The sequence below is a fragment of the Parus major genome, chromosome 6 (assembly GCF_001522545.3).
Source record: "Parus major isolate Abel chromosome 6, Parus_major1.1, whole genome shotgun sequence".
Lineage (NCBI taxonomy): Eukaryota > Metazoa > Chordata > Aves > Passeriformes > Paridae > Parus > Parus major.
Genome location: NC_031775.1, coordinates 5,950,525 through 5,972,431, shown reverse-complemented (window position 1 = coordinate 5,972,431; position 21,907 = coordinate 5,950,525). Strand labels below are relative to the sequence as shown.

The following is a 21,907-nucleotide window of genomic DNA, read 5'->3' as shown; positions in this document are numbered from 1 at the left end:
CAGCAAATACTTTTACTGATCTGTAATTTTATTTACATTAGTTTAGGGAGACAGAGAAAAATGGCTTCAGTATATATTTAGTTTAAATTGAAGCATTAACTCCTCTCACTTGTAAACTTATATCAGAATTTAGCTCAGATACCTTCTCCTTCAGTAAAACCACTTTTTCCTGTTTGACACTTTATGAGTGGAATAGAAAGAACGAAAAACACCTAAAAATCACCTGTGAAGATTACAGTGTAAAGATGCAAGTTTCAAAACAGTAATATTTTTTCTTAATCCAGGAGAGCTTTTCTCCAGGGGCTTTTAAAGAAGAGAGAGAACATTTTGTGTTCTTAATTAAGGAAAGAACATGCTTATCAAGTTCAGGATTTAAATTAGAAACCAACTTTTCCTTATTTATAGATTTCTAATGCAGTTCCTTTGACAGCAATGTGGGATGTTGTCTAACATGACAAGGAGATTGCCAGTGCAGGATTATTGCGCTCATTCTTTTTGGTTCCTCAGAGTGCCATATTCAATTCTAATTAATGATTTTTAATTACTCATTTAATTAATGATCATTAATTACTCTCCTTACAAATTAGGCAATATCAATTTTCTTTTTCTAATTGGTAATACTTAAATCTCTCTTTATAGTATTTTATAATTAGATTTAGAATGTGAATGATGACTTTGCTTCTGAGAACCAAAACAGACAAGTTTCTCTCCTGCCAGAAAGCACCCGTGCCATTTCCGAGAGTGAAAATTCCTGGACTTCTGAGCCTTGTACATTTGTTTCTAATTCTCCTAACATTTCAGAAAAGACAAGGTTCACATAATCCATCTGTTGAAAAATCTTCCAGAGATTAAGACGTTTAAAACTGAGTGGCTCTAATAAATAACAGTGTATTTATAAGGTTATACAGCACATTGAATGTTACCAAATGTTAACACCTCATGTGTGATCAGTCAGACTTTTGAGCTGAGATCCAATGGTTTTCTGTCAAGTTCACCAAGGATGTATTTATTTCCCTGCTCATTCTCACAACCATTAATGGCTCTCTGTAAAATCCTTTGGTGATGGGTGAGGTACCGGAAAATTGAAAAAGGTCATATAGGATGACTGTCTGTATAAAAGGCAGGAAAGGAACCAATAAATTCTAGACTAATCAGTTTAACTTCTTCTCCCAGAAATATTCAGGAGTAAAAAAAGTAGCTGGAACAGGTAATTGAAACAGGTAACCTAATAACAAGAGTTATCCACAACAAGTATAACTATGAGAAGAATAAATCCTACTAGACTAATGTGCTACTGTAACAAACCAGGAATGTCTGCAGACAGGGGAGCAGCAGCAGAAGCCATAACTCAGGACTTCAGCAGAGTTTAAATACTATTTCCTGTAACATTCCCATAAACACAGCAAAAGTTGTCAATGACATAAAAATATGTAATTAGCATCCCCACACAGGACTTTTGGGACCATTAGGATGGAAAGATGTACCAAAACAGACAGATATTCTGTCCTGGGCCCATCTCTGTTCTGTGTTTCATTGATGATTCTATGAGAAAACTGAAAGTATGCTTCTGAGGGGTGTAAAAACTGAAGCTGCAGAAGTACAGCATTAGTGCAAATAGATGTCAAAAAAACAGGAACACAATATTTGAGAAAAAAAACAGGATTAAATTCATTTGGGACAAGACCAGGAGACCATGCTGAGCAACAGTATTCAACACCAAAGAACAATTAGCTGGACAAATGGTATTTTCAGAAAAAAACCTGGGGGTTACAGTACATCAACACAAACCAGCAATGCCATGCAGACAGGATAAGCGCTGCATAGAAATGAATAATCAGGAGTACAGGTTGTGAGGCAGCTGGTAGCATCATGCAGTTCTGTCCAGCACTAGTCAGGTCTCAGCTGGGGTACTCTCCCCAGTTTTGTGCTTGTATTTCAAGAAGAACATAGCTTACTATGGAAAGAGTTTGTTGCAGAACAACAAGAAATGCAGCCTCTGAGAATGAGCTGAAAGACTTAGGAATATCTACCTTAATGAAGGTAACTCTTAAAGATTAATCAATAAAAGTATTAAGCACCAAAATCTGATAGAAAGAAATAATTCATTCAATGTGTCCATGGTGGAGTGGACAAAAACTAATAGCTTTAAGTTGCAGCAAGAATAATTCAAGTTATTTATTAAAGGGAGAAAATACTTCTGGATGGTAAGTGAAGTACAGGAATTTCCTGGATAGGTCATGAAGACCTCATCATTAGAAATTGTAAAGGAGTGAATAAAGAAATATCTATCAGGAATGAACTCAGCATAGTTAGGAGATGAACAAGATAACCTTTTAGTGATATCTTTCAAATTTTTTTTTAATGGTTCCATGATTCTGTATCATGAAAAATATGGTTCAGAATCTCTCTGCCCTTTTGATTAGAAAAAGAATTTATCTGGAGAATTTCTAGGGATGGAAAAGTTTTTGTAACAGCTGTGGAAGATGTTTTGTTTATTTGCTGGTGGGTGCACAGTACTTTATAACACAATAGGCCACATTGTATTATTCTGAAAAATTTAAGTTAATGGGGCTCATTTGGGGAATATGGCATAACATTTTTGCAATATATTAGGAATGGTGAAGTGATGGCACAGACTTCAGCTTTAGTTGCAAAAGAGAACATTTTTTATTCTTCCAGATCTTCTTTTTCTAGACAGTTCCAAGAAGGTCTGAAAAGGTAAAACTTTCATTGGTCATCAAACCAACACATCACTATCATTGGACAGTTAGTAACAACACCACTTGACTGTTTCTTACAACTAAACAGCAGGGAGACAAACAACACCTGCAAGTTTGTTTTCCTTCTCTAAGGACTGTTTGGATTCCTCCTTATGATTTCTCAAGCCATACTTTCTCAAGCCAGTGTGAGAAAGTTATGTGACTTAGTTTCACACAGACGCTGTGCTACCTGCCTGATATCTCACATTCAGCATCCATACAACATAATGAAAGACAAAACATTGTAGGCTCTTGTTGCTCTATTGGGAACAGAGAGAAGAACGACACAGACTCTCTTGTGAGTTGAACAGGAGAGTTCCTACTCTTAAGGTTTATTACCTCAGATCTTCTTTTATAGACTGATACATGAAAGTCCAGAAAAGCAAAACTCTTTTTGGTTAGCAAACTAACACATCACCATCATTGGTCAGTGGGGTACACCACCCCTTGACCTTCTCTTGCAAGAAAACAAGAAACTGGCAAACAGCACCTGCAAGGTTGTCTTCTGTCCCTGAGGATTGTTTTAATTCCTCCTTATGATTTCCCAGGCCACTTTCTCAGGCAAGACTGAGAAAGTTATGCGGCCTGCAATTTCCACAGGCACCGTGCTCCCGGCTTCATAGTTAGCATCCATAGGCTCTTACTTCTGCAAAATAGTGAATGCAATAAAGCCTTTCAAAACATCACCAGCTTTAATTTTCACTAGCAATAAACCTCTTTCAAATAACACAGCCCAAATTTAGCACTCGTTCCAGAAAAGCATTTCTAGATACTACAGATGATGAAAGAATCTGTGTGCTACCTTCTCTTTCCCCACCCTCACTTTGCAGCTTTCCAAACCTCCCTTTTTGCACCCACCACAGGGAACTACAGAAAAGAGCACTTTGCTTCATCGTGGTGCTGTGAAGTAGAGAAACTTGAGCTCAAGAACAATAAATAAATGCAAGCTCTGCAATACAGACTGTGCTCTGTATTAACGGTAAGTTACACTGTCTTAACTCTTCAGTTTATATTTAACTTCTACCTCCTGAGCCCGTGGAGTGCAGACACACCCAGGCATCAGCTCCTTGCATTGGGAGCAGCTCTCTGCATGGTGACTCTCAGTTCTCATCCCCAGGGCCAAGGGCAGACCCACACCCTTCCCAGGAGAGATCCTGCACCACTCTCCGTCTGGGCACTTGCTGCAGTCCCAGACAGGTGGGAGCTAGTACAGGAGATCACCCAGGTAATGAAGTTCCTTTAAATTCCAGGATCTATTTCACCCCAAGGAATATGGACACTGCACAGAGGCTGAGTGTGACAATAAAACATTCTCCTGTTCAGTTATGCTTTTTCTGAGGTTTGCAGATATTATGTGTGTGTGTGAGGTGAGGGAAAGAGACCAGGATGAAAAAAGGAGGCAGAGAATGTAGCAAAATAGACATGGTACACCAGAATGAGAAAGATCCTGTTATTCTTTCCTTTGATCGAGCTATTGGCCCCAGAAAAATGGCCAACATAAATTATATATGCCAAAGTCAACTTCAGCTGATGTTCTTTCTAGCCATTTGATCTCGTATCTGACAAATTCCGCCCATTTCCCCAATTTTATCCACATGTAAAATTATGCAGCCATTAAAAATGTGTTCTTCTACTTAGTTCAAGTTTTCTGTGTAACAGGCATTTTATTCTTCCCCTGCAATATACTAGGAAAATAAAATGTAATTTATTCAATTGAAGTGGTAGAGTACTGAATTTAACTACCAATAATAATGCCTATTCACTGTATCCTTTTAAAAGCATTTATATAGATTTAAATAGGAAATCAGAGAATTTACTTCTCATTTTTTGATCTAAAAGCACATTAAGAAAGAGTTCTTTTCAGTGAACTAAACTGTGGACAAAATTATTTTTTAAGAGGTCTTTGATTGATTATATTATTTTTATGGCTGCTGAAAAAAAGATTACTTCTGGGTTCAACTAATTGATGAGAAAGAAGGTTTCTGTGGCTGTATTGCAGGAATGGATAAAACTTAAAGAAGGGGACCTTCTGGATTTCCTACACTGAGAATCTCTGGCTGTAAAACTCACTAATTTATGACTGGAAAATACCCAAATAATTGTTTAGCTCTGAGGAGCTAAGCACCTGTAGGTGTTGTGGATTGTAGCTGGTGCTGTCAACACTCATAACTTGTGAATATTTGGATTGTGCAACTCACAGGTCTGGCATCTAGAAGACACACAACTCCAGCTGGTGTTGGTCTGGGGTGAGGCAGCACACTTCGCTGAATTTCAAGTTGTTTTGATAAGGACAATGTTCACTTTCCCATCTGCCAAAGAAAGAAAGAAAGAAAGAAAGAAAAGATGCTTGATGACTCTTGATGACTGTAAACTTCTCAACTGAGAAGGACAAGACTTTCAGTCTTTGCTGAGAATGCGCTTCATGCCTATAGTGAGATCACACTACAAGAAAATATTAAGAGAAAGGGAGATTACACTCTTTTCAAGACCTACATTCATACTTAGTGTTTTTTACTTTAGACACTTTATTTCCTGGGGCCAGAAAAAGTATCAAAGGACCTCGTGAGCAGTGTGTTGCCTGCAAGCTGCAGCCTACCATCCACAGAGGCTGAAAATGCCTCACTCCATGCACAATCTTTGGTGATTTAGGCAGTCACACTTGGGCAGTCATGGGCCTCCCGGGCAGTGTATGGCTGCAGGAACAGCAAAATGCCACCACTGCCGCCAGGCCAGTGTGGCAGCTCATGCTGATGTTTCCTCTACACCACCGCGTGCTTCTGGGCTCAAACTGTTTGCAAAGTGGTATGAAATGTGCCATTGTACATCCAGCTGGGATTCTGGGCGTGGATAAACACCCAGCTGGGGGTGCTGGACAAACACCAGCAGGTGAGGAATGAGTAACCCAGTCTCTTACGGTGCAGCACAAGGCACTTCTCCATCGCGAAGCTTCGTGCAGCGAAACGTCCGAGCGGGGAGGCAGAGCCCGCCCCCGCGGGAGGGGATGTGCCAGCCACGGCACCGCTCAGGACATGCGGCAAAGGCTGGTCCCTGCCGCCCACACCGGCGTGACTCGGGATCGGACCTGGGCACGGTGCCTCGCCCGTGCCGTGTGTCGCCCGGCACCGCACGGTCGCTGCCGACGCGCTCACGGGGTCGGGGGTGGCCGGATCCCGGCCGACAGGGTGACCCCGGCTGGCAGGGGACCTCAGCCAGCACAGACCCCGGCCCAGCGCCCCGAGGCGGGGGCGGTGCCGCTGGGGGCGGTGGCATCTCCCCTCTCCTCCCCTGCCCTCCCTCCGCGCCTCCCCGCCCTCCTCCGGGGCCGCGGCGCTGCCCCCTCCCGCCGGGGATATCCCCGGCCCCTCCCCGGCGGGCGGCGGCCCAATGGAGGTGGGGATGCTGTGCGGGCTGCGGGCGGGCTGGGGGCGCCGCCGAGCCGCGGACGCCGCCGGGCCGGGGCCGCGCTCACTCGGCGGGGAGCCGCGGGCAGAGGCGGGCGGCGCCGGGGCTCGGTGCGGCGGCGGCTGGGATGCGCCGGCCGGGCGGCTGTGGGGGCAGATAGCGTCCCGCGGGGAGGCGGCCGAGTGGGGCCCGAGGCGGCGGCCGCCGGGCAGCGCCATGGCGGCGCAGTGCGACCCGCTGAGCGGGTACCTGCCCCAGCCGCTCTCCGACCCGGGCTCCAACAGCGAGCGCAGCGCCGACTCGCCCGCGCCCGGCTCCGAGGAGGACTCGGCCGCGCCGCCGCGGCCCCTGCACAGCCCCGAGTGGGGCGAGGAGCGATTCCGGGTGGACAGGAAGAAACTGGAGGCCATGCTCCATGGTGAGGGCGGGCGCGGCGGCGGTGCCCGGGGGGCGCGGGGCGGTGGCGGCGGCCGCGAGGGGCGAGAGGGGGCCCCGGCCCCTCAGTGCCTTGTCCCGGCTCCCCTTTCCCTGCCGGAACGGGAGCCCCGTCCTGTCAGCCCCTTCCCCGAGCGCTGGACGCGGGCCTGGGTCGGCGGGAGCCCCGTGGGCCGGTCCCGGCTCCGGACGCTGTCGTGGCCTCTCGGGCCGGGGCTGCTCTCGTAGCCCGGGTGGCCAGACGCCGCTTGGGGCCGGCCCCGGCGTCGCGGGTGGTGCCGGTGCCCAGCCCCGCCGGGGCTCGTCCCGCGCCGCGGGGCTGCGGCTCGGAGGTCCCCGTCCCTCCGAATTCCATCTGGGGAAACATGCCATCTCGCTCGGGCGGGGCGGTGCGGGCTCTCGGCTTTCGAGGAATAGCGGGAAGGGAGCCGCTGGAGCCGGGCGTCCCGGCCGCAGGAGCGGGGACGGCTCCGCAGAGCTGACAGCGGCCGCCGCTGCCGTGGGACCGCCTCGGCCCTTGGCTCCGCTTTCTCGGGGTTTTTGAAGTTTTTTTCTTTCCTTGAGGCTACATATTTTATCCTAGTATGTTTTGAATTATCTGCTCTCAGCGGGAGTTACGTAGGCAGCTTTTGACAAAACAGGAGTAGTAATTGCTGGTTTTGTTGCTAAAGAGCACATGAGTAAGTTTGAACCAGTTGAGGATGCTGCTGAGCGGGGTAATTCCCCCGGGGTGTTCCCGGCTGTCTGGTCTGAGGAGCCCGTGAGAACCGAGGTGAGTTTTAGGCCTAACGGTGTCAAATCTCAAGGTGTGTCTCGATCAACAAGAAAAGATGGTGGCGGTTTCAAGAGGGCGCTTTTTCCTTTAGAACTACTGTTTTGTAAACATTTAATGTTACACTAATGTGGTAACTCACATATTTGTGTACATTTTCAGAACAAACAAACCCTTGACAAATGTTTCACTTGGCGTGTCACGAGGAAGGCATTTCAGTCACTTACTGGAAACTTTAGGTGTTCCCTACATGAGCATCCCCTGTCAGGACACCTGCCTTCCTCCTTGCAGGTGGAGGGGAGGCTGTGGGAGCAAGCAGGGGAACAGGAGCTGGTGAGTTGGGCTGGTCACTGAAGAGCTGCGCTTTGACTTGGTGACTACAATGATTGGAATTTTTTTAATTGAGATGCTCTCTCCTGGGGGTGAGTTAATCTTTAATCAGTTAATACTTTAGTGCTAGTAGAGAAATCTAATTATGTAATGCAGTAAAGAGAAAGGAATTTGGAGAAACAGACCAGCAACAACTATTTATAAAGATGTGCTCATTGAAAGTGTCTGAAAAACCAAAACCACATGGGTATTTCTGTGTAAGAAAACGTAGAGAAGGGTCAAAAGTTAGAGTTCTGTAAGAAGATGAAGGTTGCCTTAACTTTTTCCTCTAATAGCCAAACAAATTTCCATTATCTCATCCCTCACATAGTCCTTTCTTCTGCTTCCTGAGGTAGCGAGCATGAAGGGGTAACCAAAGCTCCCAAGAAGAAAACAAATACCGTATAGGTTGTGTGACCCAGTAGTGGCCAGTGTCAAAGCATTTTCTTAGCTCCTCTTTAAAATTTTATTTCTTATTTTTATAAGAAGAATAAAGTAGTAAAAAGTACGTGAATGATAGAGCATAGTGAGTAAATGCAAGCAGGATACTGTCTGCTTTTTATGAGGTTGGTGTATGCCCTGTCTAGAATACATGTTCTTCAGATGATGGTTTGAGGAGGGTTTGTATCAGATAATTGTCCTTGTTGTGGTGGAAAGTTTATATTGGATGTGGAAATAAGTGGCTTTATGTGAAAATCTGAACTGTCTGGCTTGCTGTTAATGAAAAACTGCTTATTAGGAAGGAAAGAAACAAGCGTATTAGTTCTTTCTGTGAGAAAAATGATATATTTGTTAAACATTGTAATTTTCTGTCAGTGTCCTCTCACTTTCCTCTCTGTGCTTTACAAGTATTTGTCTCATCTCTTATCTTACAAGAACCTCAAGCACCTCTGTCAGGGAAAACATCGTGAGCCAGATCTGTAACTGATACCCAGAAATTCATAGTCAGTTATGCTGCTGATTACAAGCCAAACTTGATTTTATTTTTTAGCTTCCTCTGTACTCCCCACCTTTTGATTGTCCCTGTCTTTTGGGAATAGAAGCTTTGACTTGCCCTAGTAGGAAAGGGACAATGGAAAGGAAGCAGTGTGAACCATCTTCAGGAGCGAACATTAGTCAGATAATTTGTAAGGTTGTGTTCCCTATGGTTTCTAATACCAGATCCTTCATTGGAAGTTTTTAAAATATGCAGAAATTGCATCATGGAAGAGAAGCATCTCTTCAATCCAAATGATGATGAGTGGATTTCTTATTTCCTAAAGTTAACCAATTTTTTATGTGTTTTATTTTCTTTTTTTGATTTAGGCTGGTGTAAATACAGTTTTTTGTTCATATTAGATGCTTAAAGGCTCCTCTTCTGCTTTTACCAGCTACTAGATAGCTTGTTTACATTTGGTAAAGTTAGTGTTTAAATTATTAAAATACTTAGACTATCTTCTAGTGATCACCACACCTTTTTTATACTATGGAAGAGTGAGACTGTATCATCTTTAGTTCAGTTGTCTTTAAAGCCAAGTTTGAAAGAGCATCTGTTGAAGTAACTTATGAGATATTCTCATTCTTGCTTGGGGGTGCCTTGGTGGGGTTTTTTTGTTTTTTTTTTTTTTTTTTTTGCTCATCAACATCTGTTGTTTACTGCACTAATTGTGAAATTAAGAAAAATATTTGGGAGACAGAACGTGCAGCAGCTCCATGTTCAGCTCAGTGCTTCTGTTACTTTTTGCGTAGCTGCTGTGGTTATTTTCATCTTTCCCACAGTTGATAGTTTGTGGGCAGTTTCCCGAGGGCCGGGGCTGCTCCCAGCAAGGCTCACCTGGGAGTAGCAAAGTCTGCAGCTCATCAGGGCACTGCGACACCTTCCTGTGAGATACAGAGTAACTGCAAGAACTCAGTAGCTCTCTTTCAAAAAAGAGGAGGTGCAGGTAGTTTGCTAACTTCAGTTATATCTGAAGCAGAAATCAAATCTGACATTTGAGGTGTCAGAAAATTTAAATTGATTTGATGATGCTTCTGCTACCTTTTTTTAATCTCTCCCCACTTTAAAAGAATTGTATTGATACTTCTTGAATGGTTCTCTTTGGAATATCAGAAATTGCAATAGCTGTGGTAAACCCCTTGCAAATAAGAGCTGTTCTTCCCTTGTGTCCATCTTCTTTGTATGACTGTTTTATTAATTGCACATAGATGATTGGAATCATGGCCCAATAAACAAATCATAGTCTTTACACTGGGGTGTAAGGTCTCTTATGCCTCATGTTTTCATCAATTTGTTGGTGAACAGATACTTCTAGGATTTATTTTTTTTTTCTAGGAGGCCACCATGAGTAAAACAGATCAGCTGTTCTTTTCGGCAGTGACAGAAGGTGGTATTTCCTAGTAGCCCAATTAATTACAGCTGCTCTACACAAATTCTGGTAAATGCTTAGGTGACTTCATATTGTGGGATTATTTACTAAGTGTGTGTTTCCGTGCCTGTTACCATAGGAGCTGAGTATTATTGTAAAGATGCAGAGCAGTAAACTTAGGAAAGATGTCCAAAAAGTATAATCTATCAGTTGATGTTGCAGCAATCAGTAGGCTTAGACAAGTTGGCCATCAACATTAAAAAAAAACCCAAACCAAAGAAAGCAACAACTTTTTTTTGCTTGTGTGGTGTGTCTCATTCTTGGTAACAAAATGTTATGCCAGTCTTCCACTTCAAATAACCCTTTTTCTTTGTCATGTTCTTTAGCAGATGTAGGGGTTTTTCATGTAATGTGTGGTTTAAGCACTCACTGTTAAATAGTTTGACTTTATAATGCACTATCACATGATAGGAGTTTCCTAAAAAAACAAATCCATGCTGTTTTTAATAAGTCTAAATCTACCAATGGTGTGTGGGCCCATATTATGTGTGGCTCTTTCATTAAAGAACAAAACTATGCTTGTTAAAATTCTGTTTTTCTTCACTGTTTTATATTCTTTCATGCATCATCTTTCGTTTTGAGGACTCCCAAGGTAATTTTAATTAGGGATCTAAAACTTTATGGCTGGTGTTTTTTTTTGTTCTGTGTTTTTATTTGTTTTCCTGGGATTTTTTTCCCTTATGAGATAATTCAGCATTTGCCTGACTGTTTATTGATAAACAATAAACATGTGTTTACGTGAAGAAAAGCGCATACCTACATGCCCAGAAAACTCTGAAGAGCACTCAATTTGCTCTCGAGCTTGTCTTACAGAACAGGTTGTGTTGCAACCAGGTGGGCACCTTGGAAAATAGCAGTGGGCTTGGTTGTGTCACAGCTCAGCTGGAGTAGGCCAGAATTATAGGAATCATGTCAATATGAGTTTATGTAGAGTAGACTTAGTGGATCACTGCTTACTTTGCAGGCAGTAAGGACACAAGTGCTGTAACAAATTCAGTATGAGCAGTCAGAGCTCATTGGGGTGCCTTTGTGTAGCTCTGTCCTGCCATTGCAGCATTGGGTGTGCTCTCCCACATCCTACTCCCTCTGTTTTGGTGCTCTTAGCCTGTCACCAGGAGCTAGAAAAATGCTCAGCTAGTAATGTCCTGCCAAAACAAGCCCTGTTTTTCTTAGGGGGAGGTGACTTGGATAACTTTTTTTACGCTGTTTAATCCAGGCGAAACTTACTGTAAATCAATTGTTAATTCCTTTGCCTAAAGGTCACCACCATTGTCAGATCTTGATTGTACTTATGCAATGCCTCTTTCTGATGCCTGGATGATAACCAGCTTTTGTTTGCTGATCCATCAGGTGAAACCTGTGTTTAAGCAAGTATATTTTCCCTACTTAATGCATAACTGTACTTCAGTACTTTTCCTATCTCTCCACTGGTTTGTTTCACCTACAGCAGATGATGGATCAATATGTGTGGCAGGCAAAGTTTGTGGGAAATGGAGTGGGAGGGGGAAGAAAAGCGCTTTAATTGGAATGTGCAAAAATAATTGGAAGACAGATATTCTAAGGAACCTAGGCTTCTGCTGAGTGCTACACACAATGGTTTTATTAGAGGATGGACCCTGAAGGTACAAATTTTAAGCAAGTTGGCTGCTTAACGGGCAATTATAATGTTCCTATGATGGAGTCTGTGCAGGGAGGACAAGTTCTGTGTTAAATTTATTTGGGGGTTTTATGCTTAAACGGCTATGCAGGAATTACTGATATTCCTCTGGATTTTTTTGTGTGTTTGTGATGGTGGCAGAAATCTGTATAATAATACTGTAGTCCTTCAAATAATTAGTGTACCTTGCTTGCAGCTGAAGTTAAAAATACTCAGAGTGCTTTTGATTTATACTCCTGTTTACAGTTCCCATGTCCCTTTTGGAGCTTCAAGGGTTGTGAACTATGTCTTGTCTATGACCAGATTCATACTGAAATATTTTACTCTTTATTTTACTAGGTCCTAACCACAGTTGCTTTTCCTAGAGGAAGAAAATGTGGGGCTTTTCTTCTAAATTGTGAGATTTCTTTTGGTGGTTTTTATTGTATTTTTTTCCTTGTAATGGGTCAGCATAACATATATGAGGACATAGTTGTGGGGAAATTGGAACCTTCCTAATAGCATTTACATTTGGTTTTTAACTTATATGTAGTAGGAAAAAAGTTCTTTGTCAGGTTTTCAAATCCCCAAAGTGCTGAATAGTCTATTTCTACAAAAAAATAAATAAATGAAATGAATTTGTGTGACTTGTAGTTCTTGCATTCCTCTATTAACAATTGTAATAATACCACTTTCTCAAGTTTCAGTGTTCAAGAAGTACAACGGACTATCATGGTTTGGCATGAGCTGCTGAGTTAAGTATTGCTGGCTTGCACATTCCTGTTGGTTATATTGTAATCTTTACCTCCACTGGAAAATATGTCCTATTTTGAGTACTCATTTCAGGCTCTTGGCTTTATGCCTCTCAAACAATGAAACATGCTAGTTTTCTTTAATTTCAAACCTCTGTGTGGAAGAACTAATAGCTTTTTAAAAAATATTTTTACAATAGTGACCTTTGCTGTGAAGACTGGTGACTTTCATGAACTTTGAGCTTAAAAACTAGTATGACATGAGTTGGAGTTCAGCTACAGAAAATACATACACCTAGTAAGCTATCTGAAGGAACGAGCACTTGATTTAAGGGTTTCTTCTTTAAGAAACTACCTGTTAATTGGTGATAGTTTCTAAAATAATTTTGATTTAAGCAATTCAAACCATTCTTTGAACATAGCCTCAGCTTTTGTTCAGTATTTGTTTTTGTTTCTTGTCTCTGGCTCAGGCCAGTATGAGTGTATTGCATGAAGCAAAGGAACTCTTCATGTTTTGGTGACTTTAATAGCTGATTTATGTAAAGATGTCTGCAGTGATATCCTCTTTACTGGAATAAATAGTTTCATGTTAATGTTTTATTGATGTTTTGAAGGAACACTCCTGAATGAGAGTGTTATCTCACTAGATAATACAGTCTAAGGAATCTGAGTAATCAACGAGTTCTCTCAAGTGTGAAAGCGGGTTTTGGATATTGCATGGAAAAACTCTTGATGTCTCTGCAGAAAAAGATGGGTGTGATGGATAGGGGATTGAATACAAATACCTAACTGAACACTGAGTGTCTGAATAAGTCATTTTCCTGGTAGCATAACTTCATTTAATTTTCTGCTGCAAGCCAGATTTTGTGGAGCAGTTGCTGGGCATTTAGCAGCACTGTTCTGTCCTAGCTGTTCTGCTGTGCAGCTCTCCTGAAGAGATAGACACCAGGACATAGAAATTGGGAAGGCACATCATGGGCACATGCCTGCAGAACTGTTCCAGGGAAACCCCTGTGTGTGAGTACATCCCTGAAGTGCCTGATGGTAGTGCATGGGTAGCAGACAGGAACTGCAGGGTTGCCATCTCCCTGAGGCTGGAGAGGTGTGATGGGATAGCTCTGGGGACTGGACTCCTTCAGGGACAGGGTCTTTAGGGTGCACAGAGAGGGATGCTGAGGAGTAGGTGTTGCCTTTTATGCAGGGGAGTGGCAGGATTGCAGGAGCTCTGCCTTGGAGTACACCACCAGCCATTTGAGCATGCAGGGTCAGGAGTGCTGGGTGGCTTTACAGACCATCTGATTGGGAAGAAGCAGCAGATGAGGCCTTCAAGAAACGGGGTGATTCTCCTGTTTGCTGTCGATCCCCATGAAGGAGTTTAACCCCTCTGTTCTCTGCTGGGGCAAGAGCCTGGCAGGACATGTAGGAGATTTCTGGAATGCTTTCCTGACAGCTTCCAGACAGGGAAGTGACAGCAGGAACTGGTTTGCTGGGATTTTGCCTTGCTCGCAAGGAAAAATTAATCATGAATGTGAAGATGGAGGGCAGTCATACAGAGGGGCCCTGGCAAGCTGAAGAAATGGACCAAAGGAATTTAATGAAGTTCAGCAAAGGGGAACATGAAGTGATGCACCACGGGAGAAAACTCTCACAGGTTTGGGCCTGAAATGCTGGGCAGCCCTGGTGAGACACATCAGGAGAGCTGGGTCCAGCCCTGGTTTCCCCAGTGGCAGAGAGACATGAGCATTCTGGAACAAATCCAACAAAAGGCCACAACACTACTGAGGGACTGGAAAACTGACATAGGAGGAGAGGCTGAGACATCTGGGATAGTTTAGCTTTAATCTTGAGAAGGCACAGGGAACACCGTATGAATTGTGTGTGTCAGAGGATATAAGCAGATGGAGCCAAAGTCTTCTCAGTGGTGCCTTATGATAGGACAATCAGAAAAAATGTCATTTTATGACTTTTCCTTTTTTTCTGAAAAGGAAATAATCCATAAAATCTGGAGACTTTCCAGGTTTTGCATTGTATAGTGCTGAAGTGAGGTCACTGCTGTCTCTTTTGGACAGCAAAGGAATCAAAGGATTCTTAACTAGAATTTCAACTGTTGAGATAAAATACTAAATCTGAGATTGGACTGTAATATTAAAAGCACAGTGTTTATTAATGTTTATTAGTGAAATAACTGAAAATACATTTTTAGGTAATTTATTGATCAGATACCAGAATTAAAAATAGCACTTTGCAGCCTGAAGTGTTCTTCAGAGTTGATAAAATTGTGATTGATTTAGGGGTGAATTTGCCTTCCTCAGGGCACTGAGAAACATCTGCTGGGAAAACTGGTCTGTATACCCCATCTTTAGCAATCCTGGTAGGATTTGGTTGTGCTGGCCCCCAGGAAGATCCCTGCTATTCTCAGGAAGGCAAGATGATGGCTGGGTCAGGCAGCTGCTGCCAGGGCAGGTCTTGGTTCTCGTGCACACAAGGGGTGCTGGGGGCTGTGTCTGGCTGCAGGTGGTGGTGTTGGGGTGCTCTGGCCTACAGGAGCACAACTAGAGCATGTGGCAGTGTGAGTGCTGCTGCTTTGCTGCCTTCAGATAGCTGTTGCTCTATTGGGAACAGAGAGAAGAACGACACAGACTCTCTTGTGAGTTGAACAGGAGAGTTCTTCCTTTAAGGTTTATTACCTCCGATATTCTTTTATAGACTGATACATGAAAGTACAGAAAAGTAAAACTCTTATTGGTTAGCAAACTAACACATCACCATCATTGGTCAGTGGGGTACACCACCCCTTGACCTTCTCTTGCAAGAAAACAAGAAACTGACAAACAGCACCTGCAAGGCTGTCTTCTGTCTCTGAGGATTGTTTTAATTCCTCCTTAGGATTTCCCAGGCCACTTTCTCAGGCGAGACTGAGAAAGTTATGCTGCCTGCTATTTATTCCACAGGCACTGTGCTCTCTGCCTCTGCTCATAGTTAGCATCCATAGATAGCTTTTGAATTGATAGTCCTGCAAGGATGCAGCTGTGGTTAGCTGTGTGCCTCCCACCTGCTGGAGGTTTTGCTGAGGCTTTATCAGGGTTTGGTCTCAGGGGTGGGATAAATTAAGTGGATGCTCAGTGGCTGAGCGGTGGGAGCTGGCCGTGGGCTGCAGTGGCCTTGCTGGTTCCAGTGGTGTAGTTCAGGGACTCTGTGCTCTGGATTACACTACATCCTCCTAAGCTTTGTGTTCTTGCTGATGGTATGTGAGCAAGCTGTGAAAACAGGACTTGGGAGTGCAGCTGGGATTGGAGCGCAGTCCTGTTATCTCTATTGCTTGGATTCTGTTGTGTAAACCACAGAAGGACACGTTGCTCAATTTATCCTTCCTGGAAGTGTCTTCCTTGCTCATGTGAGTGAGAGCAAACAGGAGGTAACTTGTTCTTTAGGTTTCTTTCCCTTCAAGGGTGGAAGGTTTTTAAAAAATATCTTTATAAGTGTATCACTTGTGGTGAGAAAAAGACAATAATAGATGATACATTTAAAAGGCATTAGATTTCCAGTCATTCTGACTACCTCCCAAATGGCCAGCTGCCAGCAGCTGTGTCTTGAATTTGGCATCTTCAGATCAACAGTTTATAAATACTGTGGAGTAAAGCTCCTTTTTTATTGCTTAGTTTTGTTTTTTGTTGTTATTTTTAATTGCCCAGGTTGATATGTCTTTAAGGATTAGATTTTGGCCCATTCCTTTAAGGGCTGTGAAGATGGCTTCCCCTGATTTGACTGCTGAGCCTCTTCCTAAAGGTAGGAAGCTGGTCAGTGTAGCTGGTGCCAGCCTGCATTCTAGGCAGCTGCATTCCCCATTCTGAGGCAATTCCAGGGCTTGCCTGGCATGTAAAAGTTGCAATAAAACTTGTGAAAAATACTCCAAAACTTGATAAATTTGTGTGGAGAATATTTTTCAAGAATATTAATGTATGAAAATAGTGAGTCCCCATTCCTCTTTTGGCTTTTTCCCTATTGGGAACATGTGTCGATGCAAGTGAGGCATGAGCCATCCATTTTCATTTACTAAACTCCTCTGCAGGCCAGGCCTGGGAGGCTTTGCAAAACCTTCATTCCATTTTCCCCTAAAACTGTGTAATATGAATCAGGTCTGTACGAATGGCTTTCAAGGAAAAATAAGCAGCAATCACTGTGCTTATGTGGTTATTGTCAGGCTTGTAGTATGTAGATGCTATGGAATGTTTATTATACCGGGATTTTATAGCTACTGCTTTTCCCCCATCTCACAGAAAAGTTTCTCTGGTTGGTTTTTTTCCTGTGTGCCTGCCCAACTTGTTAAGAAGCTGTGGGTTGATATTTTTTTATGTCTTTCAGTCCTTCTCTACAGCTTTTTAAGTTGCAAAAATAATTTCTGTTTGTAGGAGCTACAATGGCACAGGATTTTGCTCTGGCTACTAAAATATCACAGAGGTTTTGAAAGCAAAAGACTATAAGTAAGAGTGCCAAGGAAAGAAAAAAACGAAGCCTCTTTCCAGATCATTCAAGTGAAATATATCTGTGTGTTCAAATTATGTACTTAAAAAGATTGAGATAATGTGTTTTCTCACTTATTTGGCACAAAGTATGTGTAAAAACTTGAATGATTGTCCGTACTAGTGATGAGATGACAAGCAGAACAAACCCAAAATACCATTCTGCTCCTTGTGGAACAGCTCAGATCATGGGCTTCATCTGTTTAAACTTGGTTCTTGGAAAGGAATTATGCTAGATATTCTTGTGAGGAGAACTTGCAACATTTTTATAATCAAGCTGAGCTAAATGGTCTCTAGTACAACATATTTGAAAATTGGTATTAAGCCAAGTAAATCTGGTCTGAAAGAAGCAATGCTAAAAGATAACTGGAGGGAGAAATTGGTAACACTAATGATTTATCCTGTTGTTTTGAAGCGTTGCTTTTGTTTTCTGGAACACGTATATATATCTGTGCTGTTCTTACCTCACACAGTCAGAGTGGGTCAGGAAAGGACCATAGGGGGTCATCTGGTCCTGCCTCCCTGTTAATCCTGGAGCACAGAACTGTGTCCAGCTGGGTCTGGAATATCTCCAGTGAGGGAGACTCCACACCCTCTCGGGACAGTCTGTCCCAGTGCTCAGTCACTGCACATTAAGGAATCTCTTCCTCATGTTCAGATGGAACTTCCTGGGTATCAGCTTCTGCTGTTGTCTTTTGTTCTACCTTGCTATATAAAGCTTTAAATTTTTTGATTATTTTGATAGTCTAAGGTTCCATGGTGAGGTTACCACATATTCCAAAGTCTTAAATAGATTTTCACCTCTTCCTTTTTTTTTTTTTGTGTATAAAACACTTTTAAATTCAACATACAGGTGATGATATCTTTTATACATTTTAAGCAAACTTTGGTTTGGGGAATCTGTGCTACCACTCTGAATTAGTGGCTTAACCTTTAAGTGTGTCTTTTACATTATTTCCAATCACTTTGTGTGGATGGAGGGCTTTGATTATGTCTGTTTTGATTGGCTCTGTTCTGTTCAGTCTGTGCCTGCAGTAAGTTTATGGCAGTGGAATATACAAAATTGGTAACTTAAGACCAAGCATCTTGAGAGATGGAAAAAATGAAATCCATAATCCCAAAATAAATATTAAATCCATTATAAGTGATGCCATAAAACACCTTTTATATTTAGTCACACTGATGTCAGAAGATATTCCCCATAAGATTGAGAGAGATGGTGAGATTGTGTTCCTTGAGGGTGTATAAACTGGGATGCAGTGTAATTAAACCAGGAGCCTTGTTGTAAGGGAGTTCTTGTGCAGAACATTACACTGTGGTAGAGAGCCATGATGAGTGAAAGATGAGCCATGTGCTGAACAGAAAGGGGTTGAAATTACCTGTGTTTAAAACCATTTCTCTGTGTGTGTAGTACTTATATTTGAATAGGAAAAGACATGTATGTGTTTATGTGTAATCGAAATGAAGGATACATTTGCATGTTACCCTTGCTGGGATATGGAAATCCTTTAATTCATTGAAGGAATATGAGACTTGGTCTCCCTTTTTCTGGATGTGTAAGCACATCCAGGGGTGAGAAGTGCTAGAGCGGTGAAATAATAAATACATTAGATGGCCTTTGTTTATATGCAGCTAGAGCTGTTAAATTAGAATTGATTTAAAGAGTCTGGAGGTGGAGTATATTTTTTAAATGCTGTTTTATATAGAGGAAAAGAATCCTGATATGTCTTCAGTTGTTTAATTAAACAAACACAAGTGATGTTTTTCCTTAGTAAATTTGCTTTCCGAGTATGTATAAAACAGTGAATGAGAGAATCTGTTTCTAACCCGTTCCATGTGCAGAACCAGTGAAAAAAATTGATCAAATCTTTAGTTCTTTATAAGCTATTCCTTTTTAAAATACAAACATATTCTGCAGAATTTTCTTTTCTTCCTCTGTGTGGAAGACATTACCATCATTAGAATGCAGAATACATGAATTCTCAATATGTGTGAAATTTTTCAATGCACTAAACAATTGAACATGTAATGATGTTTTCTGGGTTGCTTAGCAGCACTCAGGTTTTTTACTTTAAGTGGTCTTCAGTGACATCTTTAGATTGTTCAGAGACTTGGCAGAAATAAAAAAATCATTCCAGTGCTTGAGACATGAGGAATCGTTCAAGTTATGGAAAAAAAAAAGAGTGGGGTATTGCAAAGTTCTGTATATATTTAAACATGTACAAAACTTTATATTCTGTGTTCTTGTAAAAGTTTGGGGGAAGTGAGTGCTAGAAGATTATTCTGCTGGATTTTAAGTATAGTTTTAGGTATTTATCACCTGAAAGATGGAAACTTAGACGACTGATAAATTTTATCTGACTGAAGTTTTTTAAATTGGTTTATATGTGGAAGTATGTTTCCTGTGTTTATGTAGAGCGCCAAGGGTTAGTGCTGCTTTGACTTGAGAATATAATACTAATCAACTAAAATGTAAAATAGTAATATATTTTTTCCTTAGAGGAGATCAGTTGCATCTTTGCAGGAATCTTTTCATTGGGTGTCTTTCCTGTATCGCTGCAGAGCTTCTGTTGGCACTGCTTTCCCTCCAGGCTTGAATAGCCAGCAGAGAGTTTGAGACTGGTTTTAATAACGTGTTAAAAAATTAAGTGCTGTCAGCTTTGTGCTACAGCTCTGTGCTGCCTGAGGCTGCTTTTAATGTCTCTCTCTTCCCTGCTCCTGCTTTCTGCGTTGCACGAGTTAAAGGAATGTTCATCCTCCAAGTGGAGCAGTGGCTTGGGTCTGGCCGCTCCAGGACTGAGCGAGGCGTGGGTGCAGCGAGTGGCTGAGTTAAAGGAAAGAGTTACACAACTGCCCCTGCAGGTTAGCCAGACCAGAGGGTTAGGGGAGGGTGTCAAAGCCAAGTTTTTCAGACGGATAGGAAATTTCAAAGTAGGAAATCTCAGGACCCAAGAGGCGAAGGGAGACGTGACTAAGAAGATTAGTAAAGTCCAGTAGCTTTGGATGTGCACAGGAAGGATCTCCCCATACATTGCACAGCAGCCAGGCACGCTGTCAGGAGAAGAGCTGCTCAGTTTCTGTTCAGCCTTTATTCTGCTCTCCTTCTATTTGTAGTGTCTTAAGGGAGGAGAGGAGGAGGAACCACTCACCAGCTCTGTTCTGCCTCCTCTCAGCAACGTGATGGATCGAGATCCCTTGGAGTGTGTTTGGCATTTCTGCACCTGGTACCCAGACTTTGGGCTGCTCTGCTTCACGTGAGTGAGAGGCAGACAGGGAGAGCTGGGAGCCTGCAGGGGCTGGATGAACACAGCCTTTTTCCATTCTCTCCTAGATACCCTCTCAGATAGAATATAGATCTTTGGCAGACATTACACATGTAAGCTTTGGTGTAGATGCTTTGCTGTGTACCTACCTAGGATGGGTTCTTTCTGTGTGATGAGTGTCTGAAAACAGCTATTCAGGGTCATCAGGCCTGCTTCACTGGAATGGAGGCAGTTCCAAGATGGTTGGGGTATTTGGGTGCGTTTTGTTTGCTGCAATAAAGCAAAGTCAGATGCCAGTGTGTTGACTTCGGTATTAAAGATGTGAGCTGGAGGACCATGGTGTGGAGCTGCTGGACAGGTGTCAGAATGGATTTGCACTTTTTCTAAAGAGAAGAACCACAACCATAGAATAATTTTTTTCAATCTTCTGAATAACATTAAAGACCTTAGGAGTGTAGTTTTGCATACAGCTGAGAAGTCACTTTGTAAGGGATTGGTGTTGTGCTGGTTTACTCACCTTAATTACTTGCAAATGATTAAAAAATAATTGGGGGAATACATGTATTTGTAAAGTAGATCAATTTTACCTGGTAGTGTGAAGGTAATGGTAAACTTATAGGTGGAGCTTCTCATTCTGAAACACTTGAAAGCCCTCAGTATTTAGCATTTTGTTGTAATTTAACCTTTCTTCTACCATTTTAATAATCAAAGGAGTAAGTATGTGCTCTTAACAATGTCTGAGTAATTTTATATCCTGTGAAAGGGTTTAACATCAGCGCAAGGGAAAACATGGTTCTCTACTCTAATTATAAAATATAATTATCTTTGTCATCGCTTGTGATTCCCAAGTGATGTAGTCTTCTCAAACATTCTGCTCTTGGGCTATGTTTCTTTTAGTTCAGAAACACAAAGTCAATTTCTCTTTTGAGGTAGTCCATGAGTTAAACCTTATTGAATTTAAAGGGAGGGTATCTCAACATTTTTAAGGACAGAGGCAGAGATGAAGAGGCTGTTTAGCAGAAAACCACCTTTTCTGGTAAGTTAAATAACTTTTAATTATTTTTTTTTAATGTGCTCTACTGAGACTTGTTTGTTCTTCTGTAAATTGTGGTTACTGCTGCAGGTGGATCCTAGGTTGGCTCCTTTTGCTCAAATGCAGACTGGTTTGGGATGTTTCTGGCAGGAACTGGTTAATTACTGCAGTATAGAGATTGAAGTAGACTGAACACCTTGGGGACTGGTGCTCGAGTTGTCTCAGTTCCATGATGCTATTTCTTCATCAATGGAGTAGTAATAGTTTCCTTTTCTGGAGAAACCTCTCTGGTCTGTGGTCAAGTGGGCTCAGTGTAGACACAGTGAGAGCTGGTTAACATTTCACTGTGACAGCTTAGGCAACAGATTTTATTTGCTTTTCTTTTCTAAAACAAAGTTTTTCTTCTGACACCTTAAATTTGGTGATTATTTTTCATTAAGTTACAGAAAAGATTTGTATCAATTTCTGCAAATCAGTTTTGCCAAGGTTGTGGATTTGTGGTAGCCAAGCAGCCTCATGATTTCAGGGTAGCAACTTAAAAAGCCGGAAAGTATTTTATGG

The 21,907-nt window shown here is 42.2% G+C and overlaps 1 protein-coding gene across 1 annotated transcript in view; it reads left to right on the top strand.

Annotated features, from left to right (window-relative positions):
• The first annotated feature begins 6,315 nt into the window (after positions 1-6,315).
• Positions 6,316-21,907, top strand: part of BICC1 (BicC family RNA binding protein 1) — a 92,706-nt gene continuing 77,114 nt past the window's right edge. Inside the window, exon 1 of the mRNA XM_015633526.3 lies at positions 6,316-6,579. Within this exon, the coding sequence (XP_015489012.1) occupies positions 6,378-6,579 (202 nt within the window). The 5' untranslated portion in view covers positions 6,316-6,377. The remainder of the gene's footprint in view (positions 6,580-21,907) is intronic.